The following is a 16,180-nucleotide window of genomic DNA, read 5'->3' on the forward strand; positions in this document are numbered from 1 at the left end:
GCCAGAAGCAGGCCAGAGAGGCCCTCAGAGCCCAGACAGCCGGCGGTCATCACAGAGCCCGGATCCAAGCCGCCCCCCCAGGCAGACGCCCACGCTCCAGTCCAGAAACGGGGCAGAGGAAAGCCCCGGCCGGGGACCCCGGCAGCCCCGGGGCCAGGAGCCGGTCCACCCCGGGAGCCGGACGCCCGGGGCGGGCAGGGCCGAGAGCCCAAGGCCCAAGAGCCCAGGAGCCAACCCCCCACCCAGGCGGAGGGCCATGACCCACCCGGAGAACCAGCCCACACGGGCGGCTACCCACCCCAGGCCAGTACACCCCCCAGCGCTCCGGCCATGCACCCCGAGATCCCGGGCATCACGGCCCCCCCCCCCCCCCCCACCCCCATTCCCCCCCCCCCCCCCACCCGCCCACCCCAAACCCCCACCCAGAACCCACCCCCCCGTCCACCGCCCGGCCCACCCCTCCCACCCCCTGTCCTCTCCCGCCTCACTCCCCCCCCCCCGCCCCAACCCAACACTCATACCCACTCACTCATACTGACACACACACATGCACACACGCACACACACAACCACTCATCCCTAAAACAAACACACACACACACACTCACATTCCACACACTCACACACTCTCACGCACACGCTAACAAGCACACACACACACCACACACACACACACACCACACACACACACACACACACCACACACACACACACAGTCCATCCTACCCCAAACACACTCACATTCCCACGTCATCCAACTGTCACATCCTGTGGGAGACACTGAGCTGACTCCTGATATGTTCGCCTCCTTTTTCACTGAAAAGGTGGCTGCAATCAGCAACCAGTTCTCTGAGCCTGACCAGCCCAGTCAGCTCAAACCCACCACTGCTCCTTCTCTCTGCTCGTTTGCTCCTCTGAGTGAGGATGAGGTCTCCAGACTTCTTCTGAGCTCAAAACCGACAACATGTCCTCTGGATCCAATACCGACCAGCCTTCTGCAGACCATCTTGCCCATAATCAAACCTGCAGTCACGCACATTGTCAATTCCTCCCTGGAAACCGGCATTTTTCCTGTTGCTTTTAAACAAGCCCGCGTCACCCCACTACTAAAAAGCCTCATCTCAACCCAGCCCAGGTTGAAAACTACAGGCCAGTCTCACTTCTACCATTCCTGTCGAAATACTGGAGCGCTCAGTATGTAACCAAGTCTCTGAACACCTGCAGAACAACAACCTACTTGACCCATTTCAGTCAGGCTTCAGATGCGACCACTCCACCGAGACTGCTCTCCTTTCAGTCACAGAATCTCTGCGGCTGGCAAGAGCTGCTGGTCCGTCCTCTGTCCTCCTGCTGCTGGTCAGTCCTCTGTCCTCCTGCTGCTGGACTTGTCTGCTGCCTTTGACACCGTGAACCATCAAATCCTCCTCTCCTCACTCTCTGACCTTGGCATCTCAGGTTCCGTCCTGTTGTGGTTCAAGTCCGACCTCACAGGCAGATCTTTCAGAGTGTCATGGCGAGGGGAGGAGTCCAGGTCACATGGCCTATCAACAGGGGTCCCTCAGGGGTCGGTGCTTGGCCCCTTACTCTTCTCTCTGTACACCACCTCACTTGGTGCAGTGATTCGCTCCCATGGCTTCTCCTACCACTGTTATGCTGACGACACTCAGCTCTTCCTCTCTTTCCCACCTGACGACACCACAGTCTCAGCTGGATATCAGCAGGTCTGGCTGATATCTCCACCTGGATGAAGGAACGCCACCTTCAGCTAAATCTGTCTAAGACTGAACTCATGGTCTTTCCAGCTTGTCCATCTGTCCAGCCTCAGATCAGTGTCCAACTTCACTCCAGCCTCTTTGTGCCACAAACTCAGCCAGAAACCTGGGTGTCATGATTGATGACCAGCTGACCTTTAAGGTTCATGTGGCCTCAGTTTCTCGGTCTTGTCGTTATGCCCTCTACAACATCAGGAAGATCAGACCCTTCCTGACCCAACAGGCCACACAGCTTCTCGTTCAGGCTCTCGTGATATCACGCATTGACTACTGCAACTCTCTTCTGGCGGGTCTCCCTGCAGGTCCAGTCAAACCTCTACAGAGGATCCAGAATGCAGCAGGTCTGGTCTTCAACCAGCCCAAAAGAGCTCATGTCACTCCTCTGTTCATCTCCCTTCATTGGCTTCCAGTTGCAGCCAGGATCAAATTCAAATCTCTCCTCCTGGCTTACAAAACGCTTACAAGACCGGCTCCGGCCGACCTGGACTCCCTGATCCAGGTCTGCTCTCCTTCACGCCCTCTTCGCTCTGCATGTGAGAGACGTCTGGTGCTTCCAGTCCAGCTCGGCTCTGAATCTCTTGCCAGACTCTTCTCCTCTGTTGTTCCCAAATGGTGGAACGAACTACCTAACTCGGTGCGTTCCGCCGAGTCTCTTTTTACTTTCAAGAGACAATTGAAGACTCAATTGTTCAGAGAACACCGAGGGTCTTAATCCGACCCCATGTTCGGGGAAGAATAGATCAGGTGTTCTAAAACCCAGCACTGACTAAGTTGACACACACAAAAAAAAAAAAAAAAAAAAGGGGGGGGGGGGGGGGGGGTAGTGGCTCCTCTTCTGCAACTTGATGGCAACTCCCTTGACCAATCGCACTTGAAGCAATTGATGCATTGACTAATGGTTTCTTTCTTTCTTATGTCTATATTCTTGCTTGTGTTGTACGTCGCTTTGGACAAAAGCGTCTGCTGAATGAAATTGTAGAATTGTAGAATTTGGCTTTTAGTACCAAACCATAGACCGAAAAGTAAAACATTCTCCTTACGGACATGATAGGGAAGCTGGTTTATCATCCCTTGTAATGGCTGAATTGCATACTGGGATCATTTAAATACTGGAACTCCATCACAGTTTAATGTTAAGGAGTATGCATGAGGACGATCAAGTGGGCCTCCATCTTTGCCAAGATTATGGTACAATTTACCACAACATATGTCATCATACTTTTCTGCATTACATGTGCAATTTCCTGACTTAAAGCTCGTGTCCTGAGTTTTGAAAGAGAGAGGTTTTTTTTTAATCCAACATCTCGAGGCTCCGCCCTCCCTCTGCTGTCATGAGCGACCAAGCCACGCCCCTTTAGTTGTGCACGCGCATTATCTGTGGGGTGAAAATGAGAGCCTCCGAGTCCTACAGCATCCTCCATGTTCAGCTGTTTACGGTGATGTTCAGCAGACAGTGGATATATCCGAGGTGAGGGGCTGCTACCTTCTCACAGTCAGTGAAAGGAGTGTTCCACAATACTTTTTCCCCTCCCTGTTCTGTCCAGCAGGGGGCAGCACAATGGAGGTCTGGCTGCTGGAAGCTTCCAGACAGATCAAGAGGAGCTCAGAAGGATAAAACTCCTCTTGATAACATGATTTCTGCCTTTATTTTATTGATTTTGAATCCTGGAACATGATATTGCTGGAGCTGACAGGAGGACAGGAGGACAGGAAGAGAGACGGAGAGCGAAGGGAACAAACATTCAGAGTGTAGAGAAGGAAGAGAGCAAAGGTTCCACCATCTTTCAATTAGAACCGACACTCCAGAACCTGAACAGAGAGAGAACAGAGAACATCCTTCAGACTGTAGTTAGAGAACACAGCTGGTAGTGATCTGGGACGAGAATCTGAGGATCCAGGTGTCAATTACAAAGCAGGGCATCAGGAGAGGACCTGATCCAGATAGCCATTAGTCTCACAGCCCACAAGACACAAGGTGACTGATAATGACCTCTGACCTCTGAGAGGCCCAGAAGCAGGCCAGAGAGGCCCTCAGGGCCCAGACAACCGGGGGCCATCCCAGACCAAGGCCCCAGGCACTCTGCTTTAATAACAATCAACATTTATTGACTGAATGAATTCACCCACTCTTCTCTGAATAAATTCCTCAAAGGTTTTAATTTCATGGAATCTCAGCAGGCTCATCAAACAATGATTGAATGTCATTAAAAATCCTTCTTCAGTTGGTGAACAAGTCAAAAGCAGAAGTTCCTCCAGGAGGTTGAAGGAATGAAGTTGATGAAAAGTCTAAATGTTGAATTATAGAATGAGGTCCAGAACGTTCTCTTCTGGTCATATCTCAGACCAGTGATGGAAAAGATCCAGACCGTGGAGGAGAACCTGGATCCAAGGATCAACAGAACAAGACTCCACGTCCACCTGAAGATGGAAACAAGAAGCGCAGCAACAAGGAGGTAAGGAAGCTTCTGTCCAGGAGGAAACACACAGCTCCAGTGTTCCTCCACACCGAGGTCTTGAACAGAGATCATCAGATGTGGAGAAATGTTCAACAGCTCTGTGGTCGACCTGATGATGATGATGATGATGATGATGATGATGATTGAGGTCAGATAAAATTCACTGAGTTGTTTTGCTTTCTTCCACTGAAGCAGTGTGGGAAAAAGTGCTTCATAAATGTTGTGGAATTTTTGGTGAATCAGAGCCAAAGATGAGAAGTCAAGGTGTTGACGCTGCACAAGGAGGATTTATTGAGGACTGCAGAGGAAGCACACATAAATCAGCTGATTGAGAGCAAGGCTGTTGCTCCGGGGAGAATCCAACCCGACTCCAGCATGACTTCCGGCCATGCCAGGTCATATAGCTAGATCTCACCAGACTAGCAGATGCTGTTTCCCACTGACTTCAGACAAAACAGAGCGGCCTTCACACTGTGTTCCTGAGAACTTTGAAAACAAAGCTTTATTCCACAACAATAAGTGTAGCCCATTTACCATTTTATTAGAATTTTCAATTCATATTCTGTTGTAATTTCTATTGTATCTAATTTTTTACTCTGTTTTATTCTATTTCTTTTTTGTTTTTCCTTTTTTTGATTCATTGAAATTCTTCACTGTGGTGTCTGCTGGGGGGGTTCTCACATTAGAAGGGGCGGGGTTTGGTGGCGTGGGGAGGTGTGGTGCAGACGGCGAGTGATATGAAGGCGGACGTCATCTGTCAAGGTGTGGCTTCCTGGGATGACAGCTGTCAGCGCTGTTAGTGGGAAATAAACGACCCTCCACTCGTCTCCTCTTTCGCTTCCAACACATCACCCTGTTTCCCTGAAGCCACGCCCACTTCCTGGTTTATCAGTCACAGTGACGCAGACGGTTGAACTGTTGAGGTTTTGGTGGTTTTGTTCATTTTTTTTTAATTTTTATTGTGATATTGATTTACTATTTGTTTTGTTTTTTTACTTCATGATACCAAAGACATGTCAACAGGATGGTGGGATGATGGGGTTCCTGAGGAATCCTTTCCAGATTTTTTCATCAAACAAAAATAAGACATCAGAGAATGACAATTCAAAGCCAACGGCAGCAACCTGCAGCAACATGGAGGTAAGAACTCTTCTGTCCAGGAGGAACCACACAGCTCCAGTGTTCCTCCACACTGAGGTCTGTTCATTCAAAAGTCCAACAACGCTCTACCTGCTGTTGATGGATAATGTCATGAAATCTTGAGATTTGTCTGTGACATGAGAGCTTTACGGTGGTTTGTATTTACATTGTTCTTCTTCTTGTTGTGTTTTTACTCTACTGTTCCAGACATCTCCACCAGCTGCTCCAAGTGAGTCAGACGTCATTTTACAGCAGAAGATCAAGGAGCTGCATGAAGAAATGGCACCCCTGAGAAAACAACATGCTGAAGAAATAAAAGCCTTGAAAAAACAAAATGCTGAATTACTAGCTAGACATGCTGCAGAAATAGAAGCCCTGAAAAAACAAAACAGTGAAGAAACTGAAGCCCTGAACAAACGAAATGTTGAAGAAAAGGAAGCCTTGAAAAGTGAAACTGATGAAGAAATTGCAAACAGAGACCAGAAAAACCAGGAATTATGGACTGACATTGAAAAGGAGAAGAAGAACGTTGGCTTTCCAGTCGAACTCCATCCCAATGGTCCAGGTCTTACAAATAGTGGAGGAGGACCTGGATCCACAGATCATCAGAACACTCCCCTCCAGCCTGAAGCCAAGAACTCCAGCAGTGAGGAGGTAAGAAAAGTTCTGTTCAGGAAGAACCACACGGTTCCAGTGTTCCTCCACACTGAGTTGTGTTAATAAAGGTCATCAGATCTGGAGAAATGTTGAACTCTCTGGTCTAAATGACGATGATGATGGCAGAAGCCATCAGCTAAAACCCAGCAGGTTGTCCAGTTTTTCCCTGGAACCCTCCTGCATGTGTCTGCTGACCTTGGAGAGTCCGACCTGAAAGAAAAGTTTTTGCATCAATATTTAATTTGTGATTCAACCAAATTCTGGAGGCTCCATTTAAATCAGATGAAACTCCTTCAGTCCAGAAACCTTCCTCTTCCAGACACTGGGGGGTCAATGCCCAGTGTGGCAGAGGTCTCAGACTAAACGCAGACAGAATAGTCAAATCTGGTAAACCCAGGACCAGCAGCACTGCCTGGACTCTGTAACCTTATCTTCACACCGGTTCTTTCTCCATCTCAGAGAAATTCATTGAACTTTTTAAAGGAACTGCCAGTAAATTCTACTGGGAGAGACTGAAGTAGGCAGTTGATCCTGGGATACACTTTATTTAGACCACATTAACTCCTGGAAACAAATCTGTAAAATAACATGAAGTGTCGTGGTAATTTTCTGCCAAGACATCGTCTGTTTCTACAGACATTTCTGTCTGTCAGGACTTTCTCTCAGCTCCTGTGTGTGTGTGTGTGTGTATGTGTGTATGTGTGTGTGTATGTGTGTATGTGTGTATGTGTGTGTGTGTGTGTGTGTGTGTGTGTGTGTGTGTGTGCGCGCGCGCACATTTTGTTGTTATCCAGTCATCTCTCCTCTCAAAATGAAATGAAAACACTGCTCCTATAAAATACTGTTATTTCAGCAGGGACCACAGCACTGGAACAGCACATCCTGTTTAATATTGAAATTTATTTTAATTCATTCATTTTCTGACACCAGAGCCAATCCCAGCTCCTTATAGGCGAGGGCGGGGTCCACCCTGGAAGCAGGAAATTCCTCCATGGTACCACAGCAGCTCTGCTGAATTTTTATGCAGTTTTTTAGAGTGTGACTTTACCCCATCAGGGAAACTGGATGTGAAGCCATGGCTTTGAAATGCTGCTTCTGGACCACCATTTCATTGAAACACCTCTTCATGAACTTTCCTAACAAACTAAATATTTCTAAGATCCTAAATAAGAATCCCCACTCCACCAGACCAAAACCCTTTTCAGCATCAAGTGAAACAGCTGCGATGAGTGAACTGGAAATTGATAATCCATCTTCTGCTAACTACCTGCTGTCATTAGCAAACTCCCCTCTGGAAGGGTTATCAAGAAGGTACGGTGGATTTTCACTCATTTATTTAATGAACACAGATCAACAAACAGTCCCGGCTGCAGGGGGCTGGCCTGCTCCCAGAGGCTCATCCAGCGTTGGTCACAGCTGATAGAACACAGAAGGAAGCCTGACTGGAGCTGATAGTCACAGCACCAGCAGGAGAATTAGGTTGTAAACCTGAAATACAAAACGGTCTGGTATCAGCTGCAAACCAGCAAATTTCCCATAAACATGACCTTTTTTCAAACTCACCAACACCGTGCACCGATCCGGACACTGACCACTGAAAAATACTCAAGGAATCAAACCTCACAGCACCCCCTTGTGGCAAATTTATGTATGCATCCCTCATGCAGTCTAAAACATCAAAACCATCAGTGATCATGAAAACACAAATACGCTACAAAATAACAAATTATTTCATTCCTTTACCCACATTAATATTAGACATGTACTAAAGAAGTCCGGCCTACTGGACGTCTCCTGCTGGACCAAGTCTTGGTCTCCGGTGGCATCAGCGAGGTTTCACCACACCCTTCATCTTTTTCAAGAATCAGAGTAATTAAGGCTTTTGATCAGGTTTCTGGTGACTGTTCCCCTTCAGAAGCTTCACTGTTCACAGCGAGGATGAGAGACGTCTCCTCAGAGGAGCGTTTCTAAAATTCAGCTGTAAAGTCATCTGACCTGAGCTTTCCACTCAGCAGCTCTTTAATCACCTCAGTGGTTTCTTCTCTGGTTACTGAACAATCGAGGTCAGGTTTTCAGTGATCCATCCAGAGCCAGTCCCTGCAGAGAGTCTCCACACACTCCATGATCAGCTCCGTCTTCTATTCAACTCTCTGAAGACTCTGAATGTCCACAGATTTGACCTTCAGTTCACCTTCCTATGTCCTCCAGGCTCAGATAACTGATGATAACACTCTGGTTTGAACACTTCGTCAATAATTAACCAGTTTTTCTAAGTCATTCACTGGATTTTTCTTTCATTCTGAAGAATAAAAACTCCCCTTTATGTAACAGTCCCTCCTCTGTGGTCGAGCGCTATGCGCTCGACAAGTCATGAGTGTGTGCGTGTTTGTGTTTGTACGTGTGTGTGAGTGCAAGTTGGTATGTGTGTGTCTGGACATGTTGGCCTATGTCTGTGGTCGAGCTTGTCACATTTTTGTGTTTTGAGAGTGTGAAAGTCCTTGGCGCTCGACCAGTCGTCGTCTGTGTTGCAGAAACAATAGGCCCTTCACCCTTGGCAGGCCAGGGGTTCGGGCCTAATAATACAGAAGAAACTGAGCAACAACCATGCGCTTTGTTGTTACACTACCTGTTACGGCGATGGCTGATAAAAGGCGCGCGGTGATGAAAGCCATCGCCGTTAGTTCTTCACTCCCTGCTATTGCCATTGACGTCTCGCACTCGCTAAATTGACATTAATGAAAAAGATTGGTAAAAGTAATTTTTTAAAAATTGCATTGTAATATTTGCACACTCCCATAGGTGGCGCTGTAGCATCTATCACAGTCATTCATACATCAATATTATCAGCATCATGTTGTGTATAATTGATCCAAATGTCAAGACAGTCGGACACAGTATGTGCTTGTAAGAAATTTTTATGTATTTTTCTGGGGGGTCTTTGCGCCCCCGCTGGCCAACGGTTATAAATGCATCAAAATGGTAATATATATTGTTTTGCTTGTCTTCAGGCATCGAATTTTACTGCACAGTTTGGTGACTGTGGAAAAATGTTAATGTTTTAGGTCTATGGTAGGGGGCGCTATAGAGTTGAGTTGTATTAAACTTTATAATGCATTACATGAGGACCGTTATGGACATAACTGACTGTAATCTGAGTGTTCTGGGACAATGCCTGAGCTCGTGAGGGGCTGTCCAAATAACAGGAAATGAAGGCGTTTTTCAACGGCGTGCTGTGAGGAGACCGAGCGACGTATCAAAAAAAGCTGGCTGATTATTGAAGGTCAATGTGTCCAGATGCAGCGTGCTGAGTTTGGGCTCATTTGGAAGAAAGGAACTAAGAGTTCAGTTCATTTGAAAAATGAAAAGCGAAATGGCAGCAAATTTTTTTATCCAAGATGGCCGCCTTCCTGTTGGTCCCACAGATTTGAGCCAAGAGAGTTTTCTGTTTGTCCCCTCATGCTCTGTCACTGCTGTGAATTTTGTGTTCCTACATCAAAATATGCCCACTCTGTCGGCCATAGGGGTCTGACTGTAGGTGGCGCTGTTGAGCCAGTGTTGATCTGTCACTGTGGAGGTATACATTTTTTTTTTGAATACTTTATTTATTCATTTTCATAACATCACAACACATAAGAAATAGTCCCTTGAATTACCCCCTCCAACCCACCCCTCCCCCAAAGCAGGTTAACAAAAGAAAACAAATGATAATAATAACAGTAAAAAAAAAAAAGAAAAAAAGAAGTAATAATAATAAAATAAAATAAAATAATAATAAAAAGCTGTACAAACAATTTCTGCGATCATCCGAATATGATCAGATTGTAATAAAAAAGGATAAACAAGTGAATATATAAACATATTCAAAACGCTGAGGCGTCATGAGGAAGTCTGTCGATCTGTGATATGATCAAGAAATGGTTGCCATATCTGATAGAATCTGTCTGATTTCCCTGATAGCTCAAATCTAATTCTCTCCATGTGTAAAGTATTTGAATGCTCTACTAGCCAGACATCAAAACTTGGGGATGTGTCTTTCTTCCAGTTTTGTAAAATGATTTTCTTAGCCGTTACCATCCCGTGCTGTATTGACATAACCTTCCAGTGGCTCAGAGCCTCGAGTTGGTGAGACCAGCCAAGAATGGCTGTCTCTGGGTCTGGGGTGAGATCGTCTCCATAAACCTCAGAATAAAAACGAAAAACTTCACTCCAAAATCGTCTAAGTTTAATGCAAAACCAAAACATATGTGCCAGTGTGCCGTCAGAGTGTTTACATTTCACACATAATGGGGAAGTAGATGGAGAGAATAAGTGCAGTTTAACGTGAGAATAATGTCGTCTATGTATGACCTTGTATTGAACTAGCTGGTGTCTTGCGTTAATTGAACATGTGTGTATACTGTGAAGGGCTTTACACCACGCATCTTCAGAGATTGTGGTACCTATTTCCCTCTCCCAACGCACTCTCAGGTGTTGTGAACTTGGAACAGTTTGAGCTGTAAAGGCATTTACAAACAATGATATCATTGTGTTCTCAGGTGCCTTTACTAAAAGAGAGTAGATTTTGTCTGGCGGGTTGTCGGTTTCAAACGATGAAATGTTAGCTCTAACATAGTTCCTAACTTGCAGATACCTGAAAAGATGAGATGGATGCAGGTCAAATTTGGCATTAAGTTGGTTGAATGAAGCAAAAACATTGTCAATATACAAATCCTTCACTGTAACCAGGCCCTTCTCTTTCCAGGTACTGAAAACAAAATCTGAATGAGGAGGGTGGAATGCATGATTTTGACAGATGGGAGCAAAAATAGAGGTGTTTGTTAAATTAAATGTTTTCTTGATTTGATACCACACCTTTAATGAATGCTTAACTATAGGTCCAGTCCCTTTAAATGGTGCAGGGCTTCTCTTAGTTGTATTGAGTAGTGCTGGGAGAGAGGTGCCAGTGATGTCCTGCTCTATAGCCAGCCATGAGGGGGGAGTCTCGTTGGGGCCTGAAGAATATGCCTGTTGCCAATACACAAGGACTCGTGCATTAGATGCCCAATAATAATGTTGAAATAGAGGGAGCGCTAGTCCACCCAGTTCTTTTGGCTTACAAAGGTGCTTTTTGCTTATTCGGTGTGGTTTATACCCCCAAATGAAAGGCATGATGACTGAATCCAGTGTTTTAAAAAAAGATTTAGAAAGGAAAATGGGCACGTTCTGGAATAGATACAAAAATCTGGGTAAGATCACCATTTTTATAGAATTGACTCTGCCGATCATTGACATGGGAAGTGTGCGCCAGAGCTCAATATCGTTTTTAAGTTTGTCAATCAAAACTTTATAGTTGAGTATGTAGAGCTGATCAAATTGCTTAGAGACTGTAATGCCAAGATAATGAATTTTAGAAGTCACTTTTACTGGTAAATTCCTGAGAAAATCAGGGTCTAAATCTTCACATGGAGGCATGAATTCACATTTTTGCCTGTTTACAGTGTAACCAGATAATTTCCCAAAATTTCTAATTTGATCTAATAACGGTGGAATAGATTTTTCAGGCTGGGATAAGAATAAAATTACGTCGTCTGCATATAAAGCTATATAATGATCTATTTTGGAGGTATACATTTTATCGAATTTTTCGCTGGGCTGGTCGCGCAGATACCAAAAAACCCCACATTCAGCTATGTTCAGGGGGTCAAAAATGCATTCTCGTGGGACAAAGAATAATAATAATAAAGAAGAAACTGAGCAAGAACAATACCCATCGCTGTTACACTACGTGTTACAGCGATGGCTAATAATTACTGTACAATTAATGGTCATGGTTCAGTCTCTCCTTCCACCTTAAGGGGTGGTGCTGAAGCAGTGTTGAGAGGTAACTGTATTGACATAGTGGTAAAAATTAAAAGGCATTGCCTTGAAAGAAAAAACAACTAGAAAGTGATCTTAAAACATTACAACACAGAATAACTTGAGATGAGCACATGTTACAACAGCTGCAGGAGTCTAAAACTCCAAATAAAAAAAAAAAAAAAAGGAGTTAGACAAGACAGCCGCAGCTCCCCATTGTTTGCATTATCGAGCTGTTGGTTGAATTAATCAGGAAGAATGACCACATCCAGTGATGGGCGCTGTGTGGCGTAGAGACATAAAAAAAAAAGACAACAGGAACACAGCAGACCGGACAGGAGGATGACGCCACCTCCAGACCTCCATCAGAGCCACCACCATTTAAATTCTTCACGCTGTTGTTTCCTCGAAGCCACGCCCACTTCCTGGTTATCAGTCTGACAGTTGAACTGTTGAACTGAACTAGTTTTGTTTTGTTCCAATAGTTCCTGGTTTGCTTTGGTATTGATTTACTTTCTGCTTTGTTTCACTTCATACTGCAGACGCCTCAACAGGATGGTCTGAGCAGGTCGTGGGAGGAAATTGACAATTTCTCAGACAGTTGGCAAATACCAGAGAGAATGAAGGAATTAGAGATAGAGTTGAAGCGGGAAGTTGATCCTCTTGTCAAATCCAAGTCCAATGAAGTTCCAGCTGCTCCAGATGTCAGAGGAGAACCTGGATCCACGGATCAGGAGGAACCTGACAGGATGGAGGTGAGGAACCTTCTGTCCAGGAGGAACTTCAGGGTTCCAGTGTTCCTCCACACTGAGGTCTGTTAATAGCTGCTGATGTTGACAGATGTTCTCTGGTCTGGTCGCATCCAGGAGCTTTTAGAAAGTTCCTGCAGCTTCAGACCTGATATCCAATAATACTGATTTTTATTTTCATTTCATTCTCTAAATTGTCTTCTAGTTTTCTGTTTTTCACTTTCTCACCACAGTCGTCTTTCATTGATCTGTTTCTATTGATTATTACTTTGTATGATATTTTATTTTATTTTATTCTTATGTCTCCTCACATGCTTCATTCCTGTTTGGCTTCTGTATTCTGTCATCTTCTTTAATGTAGTTTAATGTAATTATTTCCACTTCATCCATTTGTGTCCATTCTACTCTACTCAGTTATCTTTTATCTCATTGGATCCTCCTGTTTTCTGTTTTCTCTTCCTCTGCCAGTCAGTTTTAAATTGTTCTTTCATTTATAAGAATTTTTAGCTTTTCTGTTTTATTCTAATAACTTTTTCATGTTTTTAATCATTGCAATTTTTTGCCCTGAAGCCACACCCACTTCCTGGTTGTCAGTCAGTGACAGATGGTTCAGCTGTAGAATTTTATTTGTTTTGGGGTTTTTTGTTTGTTTTTTTTTGCAAAATGATTTGGTTTGTATCTTTTTTTTTCTTCCCTCCTCCAGACATCTCCACCAGCTGGTCCAAGTGGGTCGGAGGAAATTTCACAGCAGACAATCCTCCAGAACCTGCTGAGGGAAATGGAAGCTCTGAAAAATCAAAACACTGAATTACAGAAAGAAGTGGCAAAGCTGAAGCAACAAGATGCTCTTCCTGCCAAATCCCAGTCCAGTGATGGTCAACATCATGCAGACAGTGAAGGAGAACCTGAACCCAGGGTCTGAAGATGGAACCCAGAACTGCAGCAACATGAAGGTAAGAAATGTTCAGTCCAGGAGGAACCACATGGTTCCACAGGGTTCCAGTGTTCCTCCAGACTGAGGTCTGTTCATGGAGGTCAAAGTTCTCCAGTCAGGAAGGCAGCAGGCAGGAAGCTGAAAGACTCCAAGATGTTCCTGAAGCAGCTCAGGTAGAACATGCAGACCCCACACAGGTTGGACCTGGCTTTGGTTTGATGAAGTCCTCAGATGTGATGTTGGAGAGTCAGCCAGGACCCGATGCGAGCAGGCAGCCAGAATCCTGATGATTCCTCCTCCGTGCTTCAGTCAGACTTGATGAATCAGGAGTTTTTGAGCTAAAAAGTGAAACAGTTGTAGTTTCATGATCAACACTGAGAGTCTGATCCAATCAAGGTTTGTTTGAATGAAAGAAGAAGTGGAGATTCTGCAGACGGGAATGTGGGAGCAGCTCCACTGAGCTCCACATGTGACGACAGCCAGACGGCGCTGATGTGATGAAGATGGAAGCTGAGCTGTGAGTTCCAGAGTTTCAGAAGCCTCTGAGCTGCTGCTGCTGGTGGTGCAGTCAGCCAGCTGCTCCATCATCTGCTGTCGCTCCGTCAGGATGGGACTGAGTCCTGAGCCGGGCTGCTGAGCACCAGTGGAGCAGGACCAGCTCACTTCTCTGGCTGGGCTCTCCTGGTCCTGCTGTAGTCCTGGATCTGGTCCTGAAGGGCCACAGTCCTCCATGTTGTCAGTGTTCTCCTGCTCCAACACACCTGAATTAAATGAATCTATCATCATAAAGTCCATCAGTAGAACCAGCTGTTGGAACCAGGACTCATTGAGGGCTCCACCTAGTGGACCAACATGAAAACTACATGGTTCTCATGCTGTTTGTGAGCTGACATTTTCAAAACGATGTTTAAATGTTGAAAGTTTCTTTGATCAGATCCAGCTGGTTTTGAATCATATCAGTTAAATCTATAAATCTATAAAAGCTCATCTTCTTCTTTTTCTTTGTCTCCACTGAAACACAGATGATCGTCCTGTGAGACCGAAGCTGGAAGAATCCCAACATGTGGATCATGTGAATGTGAAGGGATCGAACTGAAGGGTGGAGCTGCTGGAGGGACTGAGTGATGGAGCTGAGGCTGATGTTGATCTTTGGGTCTTAAATCTGGTCTTTGGGAGTCGAACTCTTCAAACTGTGCTTGAAAATTTGATGCATTTTTTTCCATTCCTGTTGTCTTCACTGCAGCGGCTGCTGGCATCAATCCAACAACAAATTGGAAACTTTCTGGAATCTTATCTTTATTGTTATCAATGTTTTATTAATGTAAATGAAACTTTGACCTCTTGTGTGTCTCTCTCTTGAGTGGTCTGTCATCCGACAGGTCCGGCATCAGTCAGTACTCTCCAGTCGTACCTCCTCTGTGCCATGCTCTTCATTTGTTGGTAGCTCCTTCCTTGTTGTATGTCGTCCAGCACCATGGCTCTCTTCCTGCCCCTCCGTCTTCTCCCTTCAAATTTTCCTTCGATGGTATCGTGCAGTAGCCCTTCACTTCTCAGGATATGCCCAATCCATCTCGCCTTCCTCCTCCAGATGGACTGAATTAGCTTTCGTTGTTCATTAACTCTGCTCCACACTTCTTCATTCGTTACTCTTTCCGTCCAGCTGATCCTCTCCATCCTTCTCCACATCCACATCTCGCAACCTTCCAGCCTCTTAATTTCCACCCTCCTCAGTGTCCACGTTTCGGATCCATACGTCAACACACTCCAAACTGAGGTCTTGACTATCCTTTTCTTTAGGCTCTTGTCAAAGTTTTTGATAAGCAGGATCTTGTGTCTGTTGAATGCCTCTTTCGCCATCGCTATTCCAGCCTTAACCTCTCTCGCGCTACGTCCATCTTCTGTTATAAGACTTCCTAGATACTTGAACTGCTTGACTTGTTCGAGTGCGCTTCCGTTGATGGTAATTCTCATTTCCCCTCCCTCTCTTCCACTGACCTTCATTAGTTTGCTCTTGTTTTGATTGATTCTCTTGTGTGTCAACAACTCTGAAATTCTTCAGGCTTTAACGTTGACTTTAGTAACTGTTTATCATTTATTAATCTAAAGTCCAGATCATGTGTGTCTTTTACCTTGTTCTTTATGGCACTTTGTGATTTTTGTCTGTCAAAAGGGCTTCATGAATAAACTTTACTCACCAACTTGCTTCAGTGTATTTAATGAGACTGAAATCAACGAATGATCTAAAATTTCCTGTTGAACAGGCAGAGCTCCGAGGTGACCTGATCTACATCAGATTCCAAATATTTTAATAATTAGTGACTTTATTTTATAATTTTGAGTTGAGTTTGTGTTCAGTTATCAAATGATGCAGAAGGATTCCCAATAAAAGCTGTTCTGACTTTAAATTCATTTGATCCTTTAAAGTGTGACTGCTGTCTGAGGACAGACCAGGACAGAGCTGGACTTCCTGAAGATCTGGTCCAGGTTACACTACACTGATTTTTTTGAACCTTGTGAAGACACACAGTGGCCGGACGGCCTAGAGTTTTGTGACTCATTAGTTTCAGTGAAAGCAGGTTCTCTTCCAAAGATTACTGTTAGTGTACAAAACCCAACCAGCCATAGCATTACACTACC

At 44.9% G+C, this 16,180-nt stretch overlaps 1 protein-coding gene across 12 annotated transcripts in view; it reads left to right on the forward strand.

Annotated features, from left to right (window-relative positions):
- LOC115402422 (uncharacterized) overlaps window positions 1-16,180 on the forward strand; it is a 654,628-nt gene that overhangs the window by 524,563 nt on the left and 113,885 nt on the right. Inside the window, exons 16-18 of one of the 12 annotated variants that reach the window (XM_030110967.1) lie at window positions 5,576-6,022; window positions 12,403-12,615; window positions 13,313-13,417. The exons of the other annotated variants lie outside the window; for them this stretch is intronic. Coding sequence (XP_029966827.1) covers window positions 5,576-6,022; window positions 12,403-12,615; window positions 13,313-13,417 — 765 coding nt within the window. The remainder of the gene's footprint in view (window positions 1-5,575; window positions 6,023-12,402; window positions 12,616-13,312; window positions 13,418-16,180) is intronic. 12 annotated transcript variants of the gene reach the window in all.

This window comes from Salarias fasciatus, chromosome 15, assembly GCF_902148845.1.
Source record: "Salarias fasciatus chromosome 15, fSalaFa1.1, whole genome shotgun sequence".
NCBI lineage: Eukaryota > Metazoa > Chordata > Actinopteri > Blenniiformes > Blenniidae > Salarias > Salarias fasciatus.